Source organism: Salvelinus namaycush, chromosome 39 (genome assembly GCF_016432855.1).
Source record: "Salvelinus namaycush isolate Seneca chromosome 39, SaNama_1.0, whole genome shotgun sequence".
Classification (NCBI taxonomy): Eukaryota; Metazoa; Chordata; class Actinopteri; order Salmoniformes; family Salmonidae; genus Salvelinus; species Salvelinus namaycush.
This window is the reverse complement of record NC_052345.1, coordinates 3,101,763-3,122,063: the sequence shown is the minus strand read 5'-3', so window position 1 is coordinate 3,122,063 and position 20,301 is coordinate 3,101,763. Positions and strand designations below refer to the sequence as shown.

At 44.3% G+C, this 20,301-nt stretch overlaps 2 protein-coding genes across 2 annotated transcripts in view; one reads left to right on the top strand and one right to left on the bottom strand.

Annotated features, from left to right (window-relative positions):
* Positions 1-20,301, bottom strand: part of LOC120032827 (mitoferrin-2-like) — a 251,179-nt gene that overhangs the window by 85,091 nt on the left and 145,787 nt on the right. The gene's annotated exons all lie outside the window — the stretch shown is intronic.
* LOC120032826 (mitoferrin-2-like) lies at positions 294-19,899 on the top strand. The gene is made up of 4 exons (XM_038979020.1): positions 294-857; positions 8,556-8,784; positions 9,006-9,062; positions 15,644-19,899. Exons 1-4 carry the CDS (start codon positions 513-515, stop codon positions 16,225-16,227), a joined length of 1,215 nt encoding a protein of 404 aa, XP_038834948.1. The 5' UTR covers positions 294-512; the 3' UTR covers positions 16,228-19,899.

Here is a 20,301-nt window from a genome sequence, read left to right as displayed (position 1 = left end):
CACATTTTAATATAACTAAACCCTATGCGCAATAAGCGCTGATGCATGTCATTTGAATCAAATGATTGACCTTGATGGTGATTACACATACCCTGGATTCGGAAACTCACTACAGTAAAACATGTGACTGCTGTGGTTACGAAAATGGAGCTTATAAAAGTGTCACTGCCCCTTTGGTCTATTCCCGCCTTATTTTATGAATAATTACACGGTAAATCAGCCAATCGCTGGGATTCATTCCATATTTCATTAGGATTGACTGGTGAAATACACAATCATGTAACCGTTTCCGGCGTGACTCACTGACAAGCCCTCTCCAGTCCGCCAAGTGCATTATTCCCCTTGCCGACTTTAGCCTCCCCTTGAGCCACAGTGTCGGTCTGGTGGGGCCCGTCATCCGCTGGAGCTACCCTCGACAACCCTTAAGAGATTGGCGGCGAAAGTGTCGACTTTGAGAAGAGGAGACACCGAGGAATAACCGCGCAACTTGGACTTTACTATATCGTCTCTGCATGGAAGCGAATGGTTTCGTGTCCAGGCGGGTGGACACACCAAGCGTCGATGCCGGGGTTACTGCTGGAGCTGCAGGGGCAGACATTCGATGGCTCGGCGGGAGGATTTTGGATGCTACGGAGGGGTTTGTTGGTGGTTTGTCACCGCCACGGATAACAGCGGAACCGGACTTTACTGCGGTGTTGCAACTTCGAGCAGTCCCAGAGCCCACGGTGGCTGCTACGGAGACCGAAATAGACTACGAGGGGCTCCCCCAGGGTGTAGCCACCAGTACACACATGTTAGCCGGCGCCGTGGCTGGCATCATGGAACACTGTCTAATGTATCCCATCGACTGTGTTAAGGTAAAAGAACAAAGGTTAAATAAAAAAACGAATTACTTAATGACAAAGTCAACATGAAAAATTAGCCTTTAGCCAGGCGCTTGATTGCTATTGTGTAGCTAAGCTTGTAACGCCAGTTACCGGTGTCTGGGGCTAACTTAGCTGTTCACAATTATTCCAGAATGGAAAGAGGGGAGGAATAGTTAGCTAACTAATTATGTAGATACATCACGTCTGCACACAAGTGTTGCTAAAATAACACATATACACATTCCCCAGTGACATGTACGTTGTCAGAGGAGGCACCATCAGTTGTTTAAATTGCTAACTAAATTAGTTATGTTTGTTAGCAAATCGTGTTATTCAGAATCTCAGCCGTTGTTGACATACATTCCGTTGGTAGGCCCAAGCCTGAGCTCGAGTAGGTTGCCAACTAGCGAAGGTGAAAGTGACATGTCACAAAATAATGATCTAGGCTGCTCGTTTTATTTTTCAATGTAGTCGTACTTTTAAACCAAGGTTAATCATTACCCGCGTTAGCTAACTTCCTAATGTTAGCTGACCGACAGCGCGTTAGCTAACTTCCTAATGTTAGCTGACCGACAGCGCGCTAGCACACGACAGGAGCCAGCCAGGTTACGTCACAAATATGTATATTGAGAAGTGTGTAATGAAACGTTAGCTACCTAACTAAGTATCACACGAAGTGCTCTTATGTACCTATGTAGGGCCTAGTTAGTTGTACACACTTGCCTCACACTGTATACATCCCTAGTCTCCCAACTATAATGCATTGAAGCTTGTCTATCTAACTATATGACACAGGTTTGTTTTAGAGCAGCAACACTAGCTACCTTAAAGGCACATACAGTTGTTATGGTTGTCATCAAATCCATATTTGTAGCGAGCTAAGCTAGGTCACTGCATAATCACCACTTTGTTTCATAATCCTCGAGGAGAAGTGAAAGTATTTGGGTAGTGTTGGTTAAAGTGTATGTTGGTCACAAGGCCCTGGATTGGAGATACTCAATAGACTCCTCTGTCTACTCACTGATGTCAGTTGGGCTGATGTTGTTCCACATGATTAGCTTTTACTTGAGTTATTACTGTCTTGTTTTGCACACTTTGTACAAAATAATAAAATGCAGTACTACAGGATATTTCTTAACGTAGCTCTTTATTAGCTAGCTATTACTGGCATGTTCACGTATCGCCAACCAGGATCAACCTGACCATCACCTAACCATTTGGGTGGTCTTAACCAATCATAGCACAGTATGATATGGCGGTAAAATGCATCCAATTACAATTCAGTATGTTTACACATATGAATATTACAATTACCACTGGAGGGTTCACTGAAACAGAACTGCAGATAAATATAGCTATTTTATAGAATGGATACCATTGATTCTCAACTCAACATGGAGTTTTGGTTCATCCTATGCATATTTGCATAGCTAGGTTGTGTATCTGAACTTTGTCCAGCCACTGACTGATCCAACTAGTTTGAGTTTAAACAGGGTTTGGCACCTGTTGGCTGTCCTCACCCCTGACCTCTCACCACCTGGACAGATTAATAGGTTGTAGGGTGAGAATGAGAACCTCAGCTGAACACCTATAACCTCTGTTACCTTATAATCCTGCCCCATACTATCATGATACACACACACCCTTTGGTCTAGAATACCTAGTGTTTTCAGAAAGAACAGGAAGTAGCCAGCCAAATAGAAAAAGTTGTTGCTACTTTGGTGGCCTCTGGTATTGTACATTCTAATGCTAGATTGTATTTTCAACCAGCATCTGTCATGAAATAACTCTTGTTTTTTATGGTGTTAGTTTCATCAGCTGCTGTACAATATGATATAAAACACAGGGAAACAAAATATTTTGACTGCACTGGCCCTTTAATAAAGAATCCTGTAAGAGTCTGACTTCCACGGGCTTCAAGCTTCCACCCCTGTCCTATACAACCATGGTACACCCATACATACCCTTTAGTCTAGAATACCCCTGTCCTGTACAACCATGGTACACCCATACATACCCTTTAGTCTAGAATACCCCTGTCCTATACAACCATGGTACACCCATACATACCCTTTAGTCTAGAATACCCCTGTCCTGTACAACCATGGTACACCCATACATACCCTTTAGTCTAGAATACCCCTGTCCTATACAACCATGGTACACCCATACATACCCTTTAGTCTAGAATACCCCTGTCCTGTACAACCATGGTACACCCATACATACCCTTTAGTCTAGAATACCCCTGTCCTGTACAACCATGGTACACCCATACATACCCTTTAGTCTAGAATACCCCTGTCCTATACAACCATGGTACACCCATACATACCCTTTAGTCTAGAATACCCCTGTCCTATACAACCGTGGTACACCCATACATACCCTTTAGTCTAGAATACCCCTGTCCTATACAACCATGGTACACCCATACATACCCTTTAGTCTAGAATACCCCTGTCCTGTACAACCGTGGTACACCCATACATACCCTTTAGTCTAGAATACCCCTGTCCTGTACACCCATACATACCATTTGGTCTAGAATACCCCTGTCCTGTACAACCATGGTACACCCATACATACCCTTTAGTCTAGAATACCCCTGTCCTGTACAACGATGGTACACTCATACATACCCTTTGGTCTAGAATACCCCTGTCCTATACAACCATGGTACACCCATACATACCCTTTGGTCTAGAATACCCCTGTCCTGTACAACCATGGTACACCCATACATACCCTTTGGTCTAGAATACCCCTGTCCTGTACAACCATGGTACACCCATACATACCCTTTGGTCTAGAATACCCCTGTCCTGTACAACCATGGTACACCCATACATACCCTTTGGTCTAGAATACCACTGTCCCATACTACCACTGTGTACCGTGGTCTCTGCCTTTGTAGCCCCCCCCCCCCCCATTTTGTTTTGTTACAGACTGAATTCAAAATTGATTTAATTATTTTATTCTCACCCATCTACACACAATAGCCCATGTTGACAAAGTGAAACATGTTCTTAGAAATGTTTGCAAATTTATTGAAAATGAAATGCATAAATATCTAATTTACATAAGTATTCACACCCTGAGTCAATAAATGTTAGAATGACCTTTGGCTGTAATTATAGCTGTGTGTCTTTCTTGGTAAGTCTCTAAGAGCATGTATTATAAAAAAAAAAATCCAGCTCAGTCAAGTTGGTTGTTTATCATTGCTAGACAGCCATTTTCAAGACTTGCTGTAAATTTTCAAGATTACTTTTAAGTGAACTGTAACTAGGCCACTCAGGAAAAAAAAAAAGTATCATCTTGGTAAGCAACTCCAGTGTAGATTTGGCCTTATGTTTTAGGTTATTGTCCTGCTGAAAGGTGAATTTGTCTTCCAGTGTCTGTTGGAAAGCAGACTGAACTGGGTTTTCCTATAGGTTTTTTCTTGTGCTTAGCTCTATTCAGCTTTAGTTTTATCCCCCCCAAAAACACCCTATTCCTTGCCGATAACAAGCATACCCATAACATGATGTAGCCACCACCATGCTTGAAAATATTAAGTGGTACTCAGTGCGGGATGTGTTGTGATGGATTTGCCCCAAACTTAACGCTTTATATTATGGACACACAGTTAATTTCATTGCCACATTTTTTTGTAGTTTTACTTTAGTGCCTTATTGTAAACAGGATGCATGTTTTGGATTATTTTTAATTCTGTACAGGCATCGTTCTTTTCACTCTGTCATTTAGGTTAGTATTGTGGAGTAACAACAAGTTTGTTGATCCATCTTCAGTTTTCTTCTATTACAGCCGTTAAACTCTGCACCTGTTTTAAAGTCACCGTTGGCCTCATGGTTAAATCCCTGAGCGGTTTCCTTTGTCTCCGGCAACTGAGAAGGAAGTATCATTGTAGTGACTGGGTGTATTGATACACCATCCAAAGTGTAATTAATAACTTCACCCATGCTCAAAGGGATATTCAATGTCTGCTTTTTTTTTTTTACCCATCTACCAATAGGTGCCCTTCTTTGCGAGGCATTGGAAAACCTCCCTGGTCTTTGTAGTTGAATCAGTGTTTGAAATTCACTGCTTGACTGAGGGACCTTACAATTACCTGTATGTGTGGGGTACAGAGACTAGGTAGTCTTTCAGAAATCACATTAAACACTATTTTTGCACATTGTTTAAGTCCATGTAACTTTATTATGTGACTTAAGCACATTGTTACTCCTTAACGTATTATGTCTTGCCATAACAAAGGGTCTGAATACTTACTGACTTGACATTTTAGCATTTCATTTTTGAGTCATTTGTAAACTTTTCAAAAATATTTCCACATTTACATTATGGGATATTGTGTGTGTGTGTAGGCCAGTGACACAAAATCTAAATTTGAATCCAATTTAAGTTGAGGCTGTAGTACAACAAAATGTGGAAATAGTCAAGGGGTGTGAATACTGTCTGAAGGCAAGGCACTGTATTTTCAATGTTCTGACCTTTTCAGAATCAATCTTGACTGTTGCACACTTTCCTGTCACTCATTTACTAGGGACATGTCTCAAGTCATTGGGTTGTTGTGAGGCTGATAATGGTGGTCATGGGCTAGTTAGAGACTACTGCTTCCTCATTTGATCTGGTTTATTTTCCTAGCCCGGAGTCCTGCCTTGTTGAAACGGTGCTCTGACAGACGTCACTCATGGTTAAATAAAGGAACTTGCGTTGCCGCTCCTTCCTTCCTCTCTCTCGCTGTTTCCTCCATAGATTTTCAAAATAACAATTTCCTCGTTGCTGCTGGGACCTTTTACAAGGTGTGTCACTGTCTTTCTGTGTCTCAAATGGCAGCGTATTCCTTTTGTAGTGCCATAGGGCTCTGGTCAAAAGTAGTGCACTATTCAGGGTACAGGGTGCTGTAACACTGGCCTGTGGGTGCCATTTAGGACACACTCGCCCTGTTCTGAGCTGAGGAGCAGTTTCTCTCCACTGCCCGTCTGTTTTGTTCCTGTTGAATACGACCCAGGACTTCTAAAGGGCCTGCCCTTTAGCTAGAAGACAGCTCTGGCCTGTTATCTAGCTTGGCACCGTACCAGTTGGCCTGTGGGTGCTAAACTGCCGGCCTGTGTGTGCTGTAACGCCGGTTGACCTGAGCCTGGCATCATCGGTGTAGTTGCATGATTTCCAGTTAGACCCATTCAGCTACAGTACAGAAACTATTTCAGAAAGCTGCCAATAGAGAGATACTGTAATGCACTGCCAGGTTGAGGCATGATCACACTAGACCTTTAAGTGATTAACAATAAGAATCATTCTTGGTATGAATTAATGGACGATGCTAGTAGCTTCTAAATGTGGTATTGGATCTGATAAGACCGTTTTATATTGAGGTCACTGTGACAGCGAAGAGGAATGGCAGTTGCCAAGCCATGATGATCAAAGCTCCAAAACACTTGACAGCAAAACATGATGACGAGCGTTATAACAACCATGACGACGAGCGTTATAACAACCATGACGACGAGCGTTATAACAACCATGAGCTCTTGAGTTGAGTATAAACCAACATGAAGTGTCAGTGGCAGCCACGACAACCGTGACTTTCCTCACAAGACGACCGTGACTTTCCTCACAAGACGACAGTGACTTTCCTCACAAGACGACAGTGACTTTCCTCACAAGACGACCGTGACTTTCCTCACAAGACGACCGCGGCTTTCCTCACAAGACGACCGCGGCTTTCCTCACAAGACGACCGCGGCTTTCCTCACAAGACGACCGCGGCTTTCCTCACAAGACGACCGCGGCTTTCCTCACAAGACGACCGCGGCTTTCCTCACAAGACGACCGCGGCTTTCCTCACAAGACGACCGCGGCTTTCCTCACAAGACGACCGCGGCTTTCCTCACAAGACGACCGCGGCTTTCCTCACAAGACGACCGCGGCTTTCCTCACAAGACGACCGCGGCTTTCCTCACAAGACGACCGCGGCTTTCCTCACAAGACGACCGCGGCTTTCCTCACAAGACGACCGCGGCTTTCCTCACAAGACGACCGCGACTTTCCTCACAAGACGAGGCCAAACATAGTTTTTGTTGCATCCCAAATGGCACCATATTCCTTCTATAGTGCTCTACTTGACCAAGGCCCTTCCAGTAGGTCTCCAGTCAGAGGTAGTGAAATATAGGCTATGCAACAGGGTGACATTTGGGATACAACCTTTCTCATACAGGAGAGATGACCACTAATATGTTGAGCTGGTTTCCCCATCCTGTGTACTGTACTCTGGTGTCACGCGGTTGCTGCTCGGGCTGTGGCCTGACTGGGCTGCACATCTAGGACTTCTCAATATAATGGAGAGACGAGAGAGACGAGGACGGGAAAGAGAGGGCAAGAAATAATTCAGAAAGGGGGGACTTTCCCAGGGGATTCAGCTGTGTTAGGTTAACCCCTATCCTTTCATTTCCCCCTGAAGCTGGACTCTCAGGTGTCTGTCTATACCATGGTAATGCTAAGTCTGGTCAAATGAACGTTATGCAACCGGGTGCATTCTGATGTTTCCATTTCCTGAAGAGGAGAGGAGTGGGGGATGAAAGTGTACCATTGTTGCTGTAGACTCAACGCAAACATAGCACGTGTGTGTGTGTGTGTGTGTGTGTGTGTGTGTGTGTGTGTGTGTGTGTGTGTGTGTGTGTGTGTGTGTGTGTGTGTGTGTGTGTGTGTGTGTGTGTGTGTGTGTGTGTGTGTGTGTGTGCACTGCAACTTCCGCAGGGCGTAGATGGCGCCGCATGTGAAAACGAACAGGGCAGTAAAATGGAAATAAACATGGTAGTACATGTGATTGTGTAGAGATGGTGTTGACTGTTAGCTCCGTGTTTCTAGTAACATGGGTTGGAGGGGGATGCCAAGGACAGACTGGTGTTGAGGTCTATCTAACACTGTTGTATTGGTTGTGAGAATTGGTGAGGTGCAGAAATGGCCTTTAAAATGTAAGGCCTGGGCTATCTGTCGTTCCAAAAAAACAACACTTGAAACCACTTTAGAAACATTGGAAGTTGGGGCAGTCTTTTAGAGCCTTGTGTAAAAAAATAAATATATATATATATATATATATGACAACAAAACACTGTTTCTCCACATTCATTCTGACTTTCCGTTTCCCAGAAGTGTGTGTAGTCATGAGTGGGAATTTCCATCCCTGCTCTCCAGACGTCATTTCCCCACCCTTCTGTCTTGGTGACCTCTGTGGTTGGATAAAGGAGGCTGTGTCGAGTAGAATATTCTCAGAAGTTTGGTTATTGCTCCATCCTTCCTACACAGAGCATTATTCTGTTGTGACACAGTGACTGGTGCCCTGTTGACAGAGGAAGGGTGGAACCCAGTAGCTTCAGGCCTATTTATTATCTCTTGGCATTGTGATGCGTCTACCTACCTAGCTGACTTTGAGCCAGTAAACACGAACATACTGTTAGGCTATACAGAGAAACGTCTACTGTATTGGACCTGGTGAACTGCACTGTAACTGCACTCTTACTTTTCACATATCAGTTGACCCACTAATTAGCTGAACTTTGAAAGAGTTGATTGACCATGCATTGATGCCCTTTCCTCTCGTTTCTCCCGCCCCCTCTTCTACATTCTTTCTGTCCCTCTCCTCCCCCCTTTATCCCTCCTTGTCTTGTCTTCCCTCTCTCTCTCCAGACGCGGATGCAGAGCCTGCAGCCCGAGCCGGGGGCGCGTTACCGTAACGTGATGGACGCGCTACGTCAGATCGTGCGTACCGAGGGGGTGTGGCGACCTGTGAGGGGACTGAATGTCATGGCGATAGGGGCGGGGCCAGCCCATGCTCTGTACTTTGCCTGTTATGAGAAACTCAAGTTCTCACTCAGCAACGTGGTCCACCCGGGAGCGAACAGCCACTTTGCTAATGGTACGGTGTTACAGCCACACATTCACTGGGACATTGACATGTGCATACATACTGTACCTTAGCGCTATTAGCAATGTTGCTAATTTGACCAACGGTCACTGAGAGACTGACAGATTAAGGAATAGTATGAAGGAAAGTTGCAGCATCCACTGCTGTGTGTTTTTGGCTTACTGCACTGGTAACCATCCATCTCTATCCTCTCTGCTGTCTCTTTCTAACAGGAATGGCAGGCTGCATGGCCACTGTACTCCATGATGCAATCATGAACCCAGCAGAAGGTAAAACTGTGTGTGTGCGTACTTTGTGTGTGTGTGTGTGTGCGTGCATACTTTGTGCGAGCATACTTTGTGTGTGTGTGCGTGCATGCATACTTTGTGTGTATGCGTGCATACTTTGTGTGTATGCGTGCATACTTTGTGTGTATGCGTGCATACTGTGTGTGTGTGCGTGCATACTGTGTGTGTGTGTGCGTGCATACTGTGTGTGTGTGCGTGCATACTGTGTGTGTGCGTGCATACTTTGTGTGTGTGCGTGCATACTTTGTGTGTGTGTGCGTGCATACTTTGTGTGTGTGTGCGTGCATACTTTGTGTGTGTGTGCGTGCATACTTTGTGTGTGTGTGCGTGCATACTTTGTGTGTGTGTGCGTGCATACTTTGTGTGTGGGTGCGTGCATACTTTGTGTGTGGGTGCGTGCATACTTTGTGTGTGGGTGCGTGCATACTTTGTGTGTGTGGGTGCGTGCATACTTTATGTGTGTGTGGGTGCGTGCATACTTTGTGTGTGTGGGTGCGTGCATACTTTGTGTGTGTGGGTGCGTGCATACTTTGTGTGTGTGGGTGCGTGCATACTTTGTGTGTGTGGGTGCGTGCATACTTTGTGTGTGTGGGTGCGTGCATACTTTGTGTATGTGCTTACTTTGTGTGCGTGCGTGCGTACTTTGTATGTGTGTGTTTGTGCGTACTTTGTATGTGTGTGTTTGTGCGTACTGTGTGTGTGCGTACTGTTTGTGTACAGGGGTCGGGTTAACGCAGGATTCTTTGTTTTTCATGCAGAAAAGGGAAGATAAAATGCTAAATAAATATCTTGCTGCGTTTTGCAAACGCAGATCTAAATTGCTTATTGTAAATTCTGCTCCAGATCATGAATATAAAAGGAGTGGTTTCATGCTGCAGCTGCACTTCTCCGCTCTGATGAAATAATATATCGTCTCTTGTCATTGGATCACCAGACAGCGCTCTGATGAAATAATATATCGTCTCTTGTCATTGGATCACCAGACAGCGCTCTGATGAAATAATATATCGTCTCTTGTCATTGGATCACCAGACAGCGCTCTGACTCATGTGTAGGATACCATTCTCCGGTCATTTCCTCAGGTGTCATTTTTCTCCGGTAGAAAGTTAAAATGCAAGATTAACTTTAAGCAAAACCTTTTGAAATGTAGCTGCTACATTCTTTCACTAGCTAGATTTCCCTCCAACTGGCGACACATTTTCATGTGAATATTCTAAAATCTGCATAAAAACAATAGGCACATTTTCCCACCAGAGATGTTTCCATCAAACTGACTTGTTGCGGATTAAAGGCTGTACCTGATTACGTAGTGTACATAAATTAGTTTAAAAAAATACAAGTTCAAATGGGTTTCCATCGCATTTTCAACTCTACTGACGGTTTTGTCAAAACCATTGTGTCGTTACATTGCGAATGTGTCCACTCTGGTCTTGGCACGTCCACTCTAGCCAACAGCTGGCAGATACAGGGTGGGTAGAGCTTACATTAGAGCTCTGTTACCAGGCCCGGGCCCGACGGGTTCCGACAGTAGGGTTAGGGTCGAGTAGGGCCTGTTCTTCAATAACTAGGGTACGGGCAGGGCTCGGGGATCATTAAATCGATCACTAACATTTTGAAGCGGAGTCATTTGCTCGAGCTCTGCTGCGCAGGGTGGGTAGAGCTTACATTAGAGCTCTGTTACCAGGCCCGAGCCCGACGGGTTCCGACATTAGTGTCAGAAGTGTTTCATCACCAAATATAAAACCGGAGGGATTATTTGACAGAAAATAATTATACTCCGATAAAACTCAAGGATTATTGAGTGAGGAAAAGTAGCTATCTCATGTCTCTTCATTGAGCAGAGCAGCCCAAGCTGAGTTGTTGCTATGGATACTCGGAGCCGCCATGGATACTCGGAGCCGCCATGTGCGGAGTGCATGCAGAGCGAGCTGTGCGCAGGGAGCGAATGATAGACAGAGGAGCAGTTTATAGATTAACTAACAGTTATTTCTGATTTCGGGCAGGGCCAGGCCGGGCCTTACATTTGGCAGAAGCCAGCGGGCCTGGGTAGGGTAGGGCTTGGTCTTAAAATCATTTATACCCGTGCAGGGCTCTAGCCTAGATGATGAGATTATTTTGGACAAAATAAGCAAGATTATTTTAATTTGTCAAACTGCAGCCAAGCATCGATCATCATGTCACCAGAATAATGTCCTTGTGACCTAAATAATGATTGCGCTATTTCTGAACTGTCTTGCTAAACTATTAGAATCCTTGATTCATTCTCAGCTAAGATCTTTCTTATCTTTGAAATGTATTCTAAATGTACATCAGTTGGGCTTTAGACCAGGTCATAGCACTGTCTCTGCTGCATCCCTCCTTGATGTGGTTAACTCTATGGCTAAAAGGCAACATTGTGCTGCTGCCTTTATTGACCTTTCAAAGGCTTTCGATACTGTTGATCACTCACTGCCAATTCGGAGGCTTTCCTCAATTGGCCTAGACCAGCCTGCATGTAACTGGTTTAAGAATTACTTAACAGATAGAACTCCATGTGTATCAGGTTTCCTGGATATTACAAAAGGTGTCCCACAGGGGTCGATTCTGGGTCCTGTACTTTTTACTGTTTACATTAACAATATCGACGTGTCTGTAAACTTGCACTTGTATGCCGGTAATACAGTTGTTTATGCTATTTCCCCCACGGTTGACCAGTCTGCCTTCATTGTATTACAGAAACTTTATTGACCTGAAATGAGTATTGAATGCAGGTCAAACTAAGCACATGTTGTTCTCTGGACACATGTAAAAATAGCTCTGATTTAAGCATGTATTTTGGATGGTGTCCTTATTGATTGTGTCCCTGCTTACAAATATCTGGGCATCTGGATAGATGAAAGCTGTCTTTTTAAAATGAATATTGATAGTAAAAAATCTGAGAATAAAAATTGTCTTCTGTAGAAATAGGTCCTGCCTCTCGCTAAATAGCAGAAAGCAGGTAATTCAGTTGACGTTCCTATCGGTCGTAGACTATGGTGACATCTGTATGAACGCAGCTGCCACTTCATTGAAGCCGTTAGATGCAGTTTGTCATGGCGCACTGCGCTTTATTACAGGTGACAGTTTTAGTACTCATCGCTGCATTCTTCTGATGTCGCGTAGGTTGATACATTGCTATGTTTATTCATTTCTAAAGCCCTTTTACAAAAAGTCCCCGCTGTACCTAACATTTTCACTAAACTTTAGACATGCGTGTTACCACACCCAGTCTCAGGGATGGTTAACTCTGGAAATTCCTTTGGTCTCTACAGAGTTAGGTAAATCAGCTTTTAGTTTGTTCCACAAATGAGGTAAAAATGTTGTTGAATGTGATGTTCTGGTGCCTCTAGGTCCATTCAGAAAGCTGATTGAAACCTAATTAATGATGAATGTGATGTTCTGGTGCCTCTAGGTCCATTCAGAAAGCTGATTGAAACCTAATTAATGATGAATGTGATGTTCTGGTGCCTCTAGGTCCATTCAGAAAGCTGATTGAGGACCTAATTAATGATGAATGTGATGTTCTGGTGCCTCTAGGTCCATTCAGAAAGCTGATTGAAACCTAATTAATGATGAATGTGATGTTCTGGTGCCTCTAGGTCCATTCAGAAAGCTGATTGAAACCTAATTAATGATGAATGTGATGTTCTGGTGCCTCTAGGTCCATTCAGAAAGCTGATTGAGGACCTAATTAATGATGAATGTGATGTTCTGGTGCCTCTAGGTCCATTCAGAAAGCTGATTGAAACCTAATTAATGATGAATGTGATGTTCTGGTGCCTCTAGGTCCATTCAGAAAGCTGATTGAGGACCTAATTATTGATGAATGTGTTTTTATGACCATGTTGTTCTTTCTACTTGCATTTTGTATCTATATTCATGTGGTTTTTTCTGTAATTTCTGTATTTCAAGGCACATCGGTAAAACAGACCTTGGTCTCAGTATGACTCTGATAAAATAAATGTTAAAGAAAAGAAAATATTGAAAAGGAGCATCAAGCTCATCACTGTGCACTTTCCCCACCCTGTGAAGTTCATCACTTATTTCATCTGTAGCCTAATAAACGGCATGCTTTCCTAACGAGTGTTAGTGAGAGGACCACACATGTCATCACGTGACTCCAAGTTTACTTCAATATGATGGTTATTATATCAATATTTGCACCTAAGCGTTTCCATCACCATTTCTGGCAGAAGTCATTTTACAGAAACAAAGATTCCACCTTGTCTAGCGTGTTTTATCAACGTTTGGGAAGTCTAGCGTGTTTTATCAACGTTTGGGAAGTCTAGCGTGTTTTATCAACGTTTGGGAAGTCTAGCGTGTTTTATCAACGTTTGGGAAGTCTAGCGTGTTTTATCAACGTTTGGGAAGTCTAGCGTGTTTTATCAACGTTTGGGAAGTCTAGCGTGTTTTATCAACGTTTGGGAAGTTTGTGCTCTTTCCAACAGGCCTGTCATGAAATGTTTTATCGGACATTAAAAGGTTGGATGGAAACCTGGTTTATGATAAACAGAAATATATCAAAGCACATTTTTTAAATTGTTAGCTCATTTACTTATATGCTGCTAGCCAAATAACATTGCACTTCTGTCATCTGATGAAAGCGGTTTTCTGTCGAATGTGTTGCAGTTATGTATTTTGTGTGATGAAAAACTAGAGTTGCACGCTCTATTAAAGCAAAAAAAACACTGATTTTTGATATAAAACAAAGGTGAAATGGTTTAAGACACAGATGTTTTGATGGTGTGGGTTTTGAAAATGTGGAGTTCTGAAAGCTAAATGCGACTGTGTGTGTTCACACTACAGTGATGTCACCTGATAAACACTGTAGATATCTGCAGCGTCAGACTCCCTGATACATTAATAGAACAGTAATCCCTTCTCTGTCTGAATATGTATAGCACCTCCCCACAACTCTTTATATACTGCTACAGGACACTAGGGGGAGCTCTGAGACTGGACTGGGGGTGCCCATTAGGAGCAGCACCTGGGTAGAAGTTGCTAGTAGGCACAGATATAGGATCAGCTTACATTAGTCATATCCTATCCTTGACCTTTAGGGCAGGAAAAGTAAAACTGGCCTTAGATCAGTGTTGAGTGTTAGCATCATCTAACTAAAGGGGCATCGGAACACACATCTGTGAGTGTCATTAGTCGACCGGTTTGCAGGTGTGTGTTTACATCCTGCTCCCTCAAGTGTATAGCATTAACATCTGCTGGCTCACACACATCTGGCCATGGTGATTGGTGTTTCCATAGCAACCTGACCAGGCCCAGGTGTGCCAGCCAGCTGTGCCATTGGTCCACCGGCTGGGTCACTTGGGACGGGATTGGACGCTTTGAACTTTCTGGTGTTCTGAATTCCATAAGCCCCATTTCCTTTTACTTTCCTAAGTAGCTTTTCCTTTAGAGACTGGTTTCATCTCATTCTGATTGGCTGCAGTGGGGAATCCCTTGATGGTGTGTCCCAACTGTATCCCTCATTAAAAGCCTAATATCTCTGTTTTGACTAGATGTGGTACTCTTTTCCTTTCAACTATTATTTTCTTCTCTGTCGTCCCATCACCTGTTCTTTCTTCCTCTCCCTTTTCCTCTAGGCTGACCTTCCTCTTCCTTTTCTTCTAGGCTGAACTTCCTCCTCTTCCTTTTCTTCTAGGCTGAACTTCCTCTCCTCTTCCTTTTCCTCTAGGCTGAACTTCCTCTCCTCTTCCTTTTCTTCTAGGCTGAACTTCCTCTCCTCTTCCTTTTCTTCTAGGCTGAACTTCCTCTCCTCTTCCTTTTCCTCTAGGCTGAACTTCCTCTCCTCTTCCTTTTCTTCTAGGCTGAACTTCCTCTCCTCTTCCTTTTCTTCTAGGCTGAACTTCCTCTCCTCTTCCTTTTCCTCTTCTAGGCTGAACTTCCTCTCCTCTTCCTTTTCCTCTTCTAGGCTGAACTTCCTCTCCTCTTCCTTTTCCTCCTCTAGGCTGAACTTCCTCTCCTCTTCCTTTTCCTCCTCTAGGCTGAACTTCCTCTCCTCTTCCTTTTCCTCCTCTAGGCTGAACTTCCTCTCCTCTTCCTTTTCCTCCTCTAGGCTGAACTTCCTCTCCTCTCCCTTTTCCTCCTCTAGGCTGAACTTCCTCTCCTTTTCCTCCTCTAGGCTGACCTTCCTCTCCTCTTCCTTTTCTTCTAGGCTGAACTTCCTCTCCTCTTCCTTTTCTTCTAGGCTGAACTTCCTCTCCTCTCCCTTTTCCTCCTCTAGGCTGACCTTCCTCTTCCATTTCTTCTAGGCTGAACTTCCTCTCCTCTCCCTTTTCCTCCTCTAGGCTGAACTTCCTCTCCTCTCCCTTTTCCTCCTCTAGGCTGAACTTCCTCTCCTCTCCCTTTTCCTCCTCTAGGCTGAACTTCCTCTCCTCTCCCTTTTCCTCCTCTAGGCTGAACTTCCTCTCCTCTCCCTTTCCTCCTCTAGGCTGACCTTCCTCTCTGTCTGGTTGTGTACTTTAAAAGCTCCAGTGTGTTTTCAACATCTGTTCCTTTTTCGTTCTAAACTCTCTCTCTCTCCCCCCTAGTGGTGAAGCAGCGTATGCAGATGTACAACTCCCCGTACCGCGGCGTGTCTGACTGCGTGGGCTCCATCTGGAGGCGCGAGGGCCCCGGGGCCTTCTACCGCTCCTACACAACGCAGCTGACCATGAACGTCCCCTTCCAGGCTCTCCACTTCATGACCTACGAGTACCTCCAGGAGCTGCTCAACCCCCACAGACAGTACAACCCCTCCTCTCACGTCATCTCCGGGGCGCTTGCTGGGGCCATTGCCGCCGCCGCCACCACCCCGCTGGATGTCTGTAAGACCCTCCTCAACACCCAGGAGGCCCTAGCGGTCCATGCCGAGGTCCCAGGAGCGCTGGGGGTTGGAGCGAGTGTAGGGACGGCGTCGGCCACTGGGGGGCGCCACATCTCGGGGTTAGGGGAGGCGTTCCGGACTGTGTACAGGATGGGGGGCGGGACGGCGTTCTTTAAGGGTGTCCAGGCCAGGATCATCTATCAGATGCCCTCCACTGCCATCAGCTGGTCCGTCTACGAGTTCTTCAAATACGTCATCACCAAGCGCCAGTACGAGAGAAGACTGCACCACCGAGACGGAGAGAAGTAGAGAGGGAGGGGCGACCTTCACTCAAAATGTCCCCCAAGGAACCCACCCCCATAGAGATGTACTAGAGAGCTCAGCTCCTATCTTTGGGCCAAGTTCCCCCTCTATCTAACTCTATAACCACCCCACAGTAACCCCACCTCTGACCATTTGACCTCTGACCTTCTAAACTAACCAGGAAATAAAAGCCCCTCCCCCTAGTGTGTTTGACTAGAAGAGATACAGCTTTTGTCAAAATTCACCTTACACAGCAGGTTTAGAACTTACGCAGCAGGTTAGGAGAATTGCCGTAGCAGTTTAGGAGAATTAGGTTAAGGTAAGGAAAAGTGTAAGGGTTAGCAAAAGTGAAGTTTTGTTTTTTGTTGCCAAAAGCTGTGTCCCATCTACACCTGACCTCCTCTTATCCCCTCACATAGGAGAACAAGTCCCCATCTTTCACATAGTTTATTATAGGCATACTGTATATGGCACTTTAAATCAAATATACACTCACTGGCCAGTTTATTAGGTACACCCATCTAGTACCGGGTCAGACTCCCTTTGCCTCCAGAACAGCCTGAATTCTTTGGGGCATGGATTCTACAAAGTGTCGGAAACGTTATTTTCTCAATTGGTATCAAGGGACCTAAGGTGTGCCAGGAAACATTCCCCACACCAGTACACCACCGCCACCAGCCTGTACCGTTGACACCAGGCAGGATGAGTCCATGGACTCATGCTGCATACGCCAAATTCTGACTCTGCCATCAGCTTGACGCAACAGGAACCGGGATTTGTCAGACCAGGCGATGTTGTTCCATTCCTCAATTGTACAGTGTTGGTGAAGGCGTGCCCACTGGAGCTGCTTCCTGTTGTTTTTAGCTGATAGGAGTGGATTCCGGTGTGGTCGTCTGCTGCAATAGCCCATCTGTGACAAGGACCGACAAGTTGTGTTCTGAGATGCTGTTCTGCACACCACTGTTGTACTGCTCCGTTATCTGTCTGTTTGTGGCCTGTTACCTTGCACCACTCTAGCCGTTCTCCTTTGACCTCTCTCATCAACGAGATGTTTTCCCCCGGGACTGCCACTGACTGGACGTTTTTTGTTTGTCGTGCCATTCTCGGTAAACCCTAGACTGTCATGTGTGAAAAGCCCAGGAGGGCAGACTGATGAGATACTGGATCTGGAGTACCTGGCACCAACAATCATACCACGCTCAACGTCGCTTAGGTCACTCGTTTTGCCCATTCTAACTTTCAATGGAACAGTAACTGAATGCCTGTCTGCCTGCTTTATATAGCAAGCCACAGCCACGTTACTCACTGGCTGTAGGAGCCATCCATTTTGGTGAATGAGCTGATGTACCTAAAACTGTCCAGTTACTGTCTATATTATTATAATTATATTTCTGCATTTCCCTACTATAACCACTAGGGGGCTTTGAGTCTCGTCCTCCATTGGCTTTATGGACAGATCTAAAAGAGTCCCAATATATACTTTCTCCTGCAAATGTGCACTCGTTCACTACTTCCCACAAATCTAATAGCATTGGGTTGGTGGAGACATGGGCCAGTCAGTTTCCACCATATTTCTTATACCAGTCATTTCCTTTTAAATCAGTGAAGGGAAGTGAACAAGGGCACACTTTGGGAGGAAGGTGAGGTCATGGGGACGTAGACCAAGTGAAGACATCTGTATTGGGTGATGACTGGAGTCAGTGGATTCAGCATTAAGGATATATCTATAGTCACTACTACCACTGGACTATATTTAGATTAACGTCTAGCATTCTGAAATGGGAAGGAAATTCATCAGATTGTTTCATGCAACGCTATTTAAAACAATAACGGCCTTTTCCATCTTTGAGATAGTGACTTGGCTTGTGTTAACTTATTTCTCCGCCTGTATGTATACATTGAGGAATATGAGTATTTTGACTTGAAATGTTCAACACATTGGAGTTGATCAAGGCAGTGGTGTTGACTGTGTGTGGATGTGACTGACTGAATGAGGAAGAGAGAAATAAATAAAATAGGAGTGCAAAGCGCTAGAACATTGAGTGCAAAGCGCTAGAACATTGAGTGCAAAGCGCTAGAACATTGAGTGCAAAGCGCTAGAACATTGAGTGCAAAGCGCTAGAACATTGAGTGCAAAGCGCTAGAACATTGAGTGCAAAGTGCTAGGACACCATATAGAGAATAATGTGCCTTTTGGGACAGAACCTCTGGGGATGGTAGGAGGGTGTACTACACCTCCAGTCTACCAGACTGTTGAGAGTTATGGGCTTTGTTTCAGATGGCACCCTATTCCCTTTATAGTGCACTACTTACAGGGAGAAGAAGACCTTTCCCTTGAGAGTGCGTGTAGTGTCCCAAATGGCATCTTGGCCCCTATATAGTGTACTACTTTTGATCACGGCTCATATGGATCTGGTCAAAAGTAGTGCACTATATAGGGAATAGGGTGCCATTTGGGACGGAACCTTCTGACCACGCACCGCTTTCTAGCACTTATAGTCATTTACAGTTATGTGTGGTGACTAATCATTTAAATAGTAACTTACATACATGTAGTTACTTATCCTATGGTAACTAATCATTTAAATAGTAACTTACATACATGTAGTTACTTATCCAATGGTAACTAATCATTTAAATAGTAACTTACATACATGTAGTTACTTATCCTATGGTAACTTTAGCAACATTTACTACGTACACACGGCCTTCGAATCAGCCGCCATGAGTCAAACGCACAAATACGAAGTCCTACTGGACCCTAACCTTCATTTCTGAAGCCATATTATTACAGGAAAGAACATGTGTGAATAGGAATACTCTATCCTAGATGAACTCATTCTACCTGTAAAGGAGTAGAGTTTCAGACAAGTGTTCTGGAACCGACCTGATAAGTGAAGATTTAATATAAAGGTTCCTTCATATTATGGTTGGAAAATTCGGGGAACTTTTCAAAATTCTCAGTTTATCCAGAAATGTTCCTGTAATCATTAGGAAAAAAGCAGGGCATCCTGAATCCCCAATGACCTGTTGAAAACTTGGAATTTGGGGAAGTTAGGGGAATTTTGGATCCTTGTAATAGATTACTTGGCAGGATATCCCCCTCATATAGACTAACCAACTGCCACCCAGATCGGCACCCTATAGAACCTATAGGTAGAAACAACAACATACTGAATACATAAGTAGCGAACAACGTTTTGAATATGTTAACAGTTAACTTAAAGGGGAAGTTCACTATTTTACAACTTTGTCAGATGGTTCCTCATCCTGAAAGTAGTCTATGGGCCAGAAAAAACTTATCAATGCTTCAGGGTTTTTAAACAACCACTACAAAATTCAGTCAACTTTAGCCACCGCTAGCTCCTAAAATACTGAACTTCCCCTTTAAAGGAGTTGGTGAGAGAAAAGATAACTGAATGTAGAATGTGTGTTTCCTGCCGTATGCCATGTTTGGGAGTGGAAACCAAAGACTGAAAGAACGGGGGATGGGTGAATTTCATGTGATGAAAATTAGGAAAAGCTAGAGAAGAGGATTGATCTGTATTGAAAGAGAAACTTCTTCCTGTATTATTTTGTGAATTGTAAATAAATAGTCGCTAACGGGCAGCGCCTCGCAGAAGCAGGGTCTTCTCTTGGGACTGCTGCCCCCATGTGCTGGAGAGAAATGATCCATGACAATGTGTCCTGTCTCTTTTTTCGTGAAAATGTTCTGTAAGAAATGTCTGTTATTTTAACCGTAAAACACTGGAAAAGTGCATGTTAAAGCTGCAGTCTGTAACTTTTTATTTTGTCGTAGAAAGTATTGCCCCTGCACTTTGTATACTAAGGTGGCTGGTATTGCTCGTCCCTAACTCTCAATTCTTACCCCTCTTCCATCCCTACCCCTCCTCACAAACCCTGTGTCATCTGTCTGTCTGTCTGTCTGCCCGTGTGCGTAGGCCTATATTTTCAAGAATAACCTCAGCTGTAGCCAGCCTATACAGCCCTGTCCATAGTTGGATGAATTGTGTGTCAGTGGTGTTTTTAATGTGGGAAGAAAATCTAAACCCTCTTCATCAGTGATGCAGCTGGTGGCAG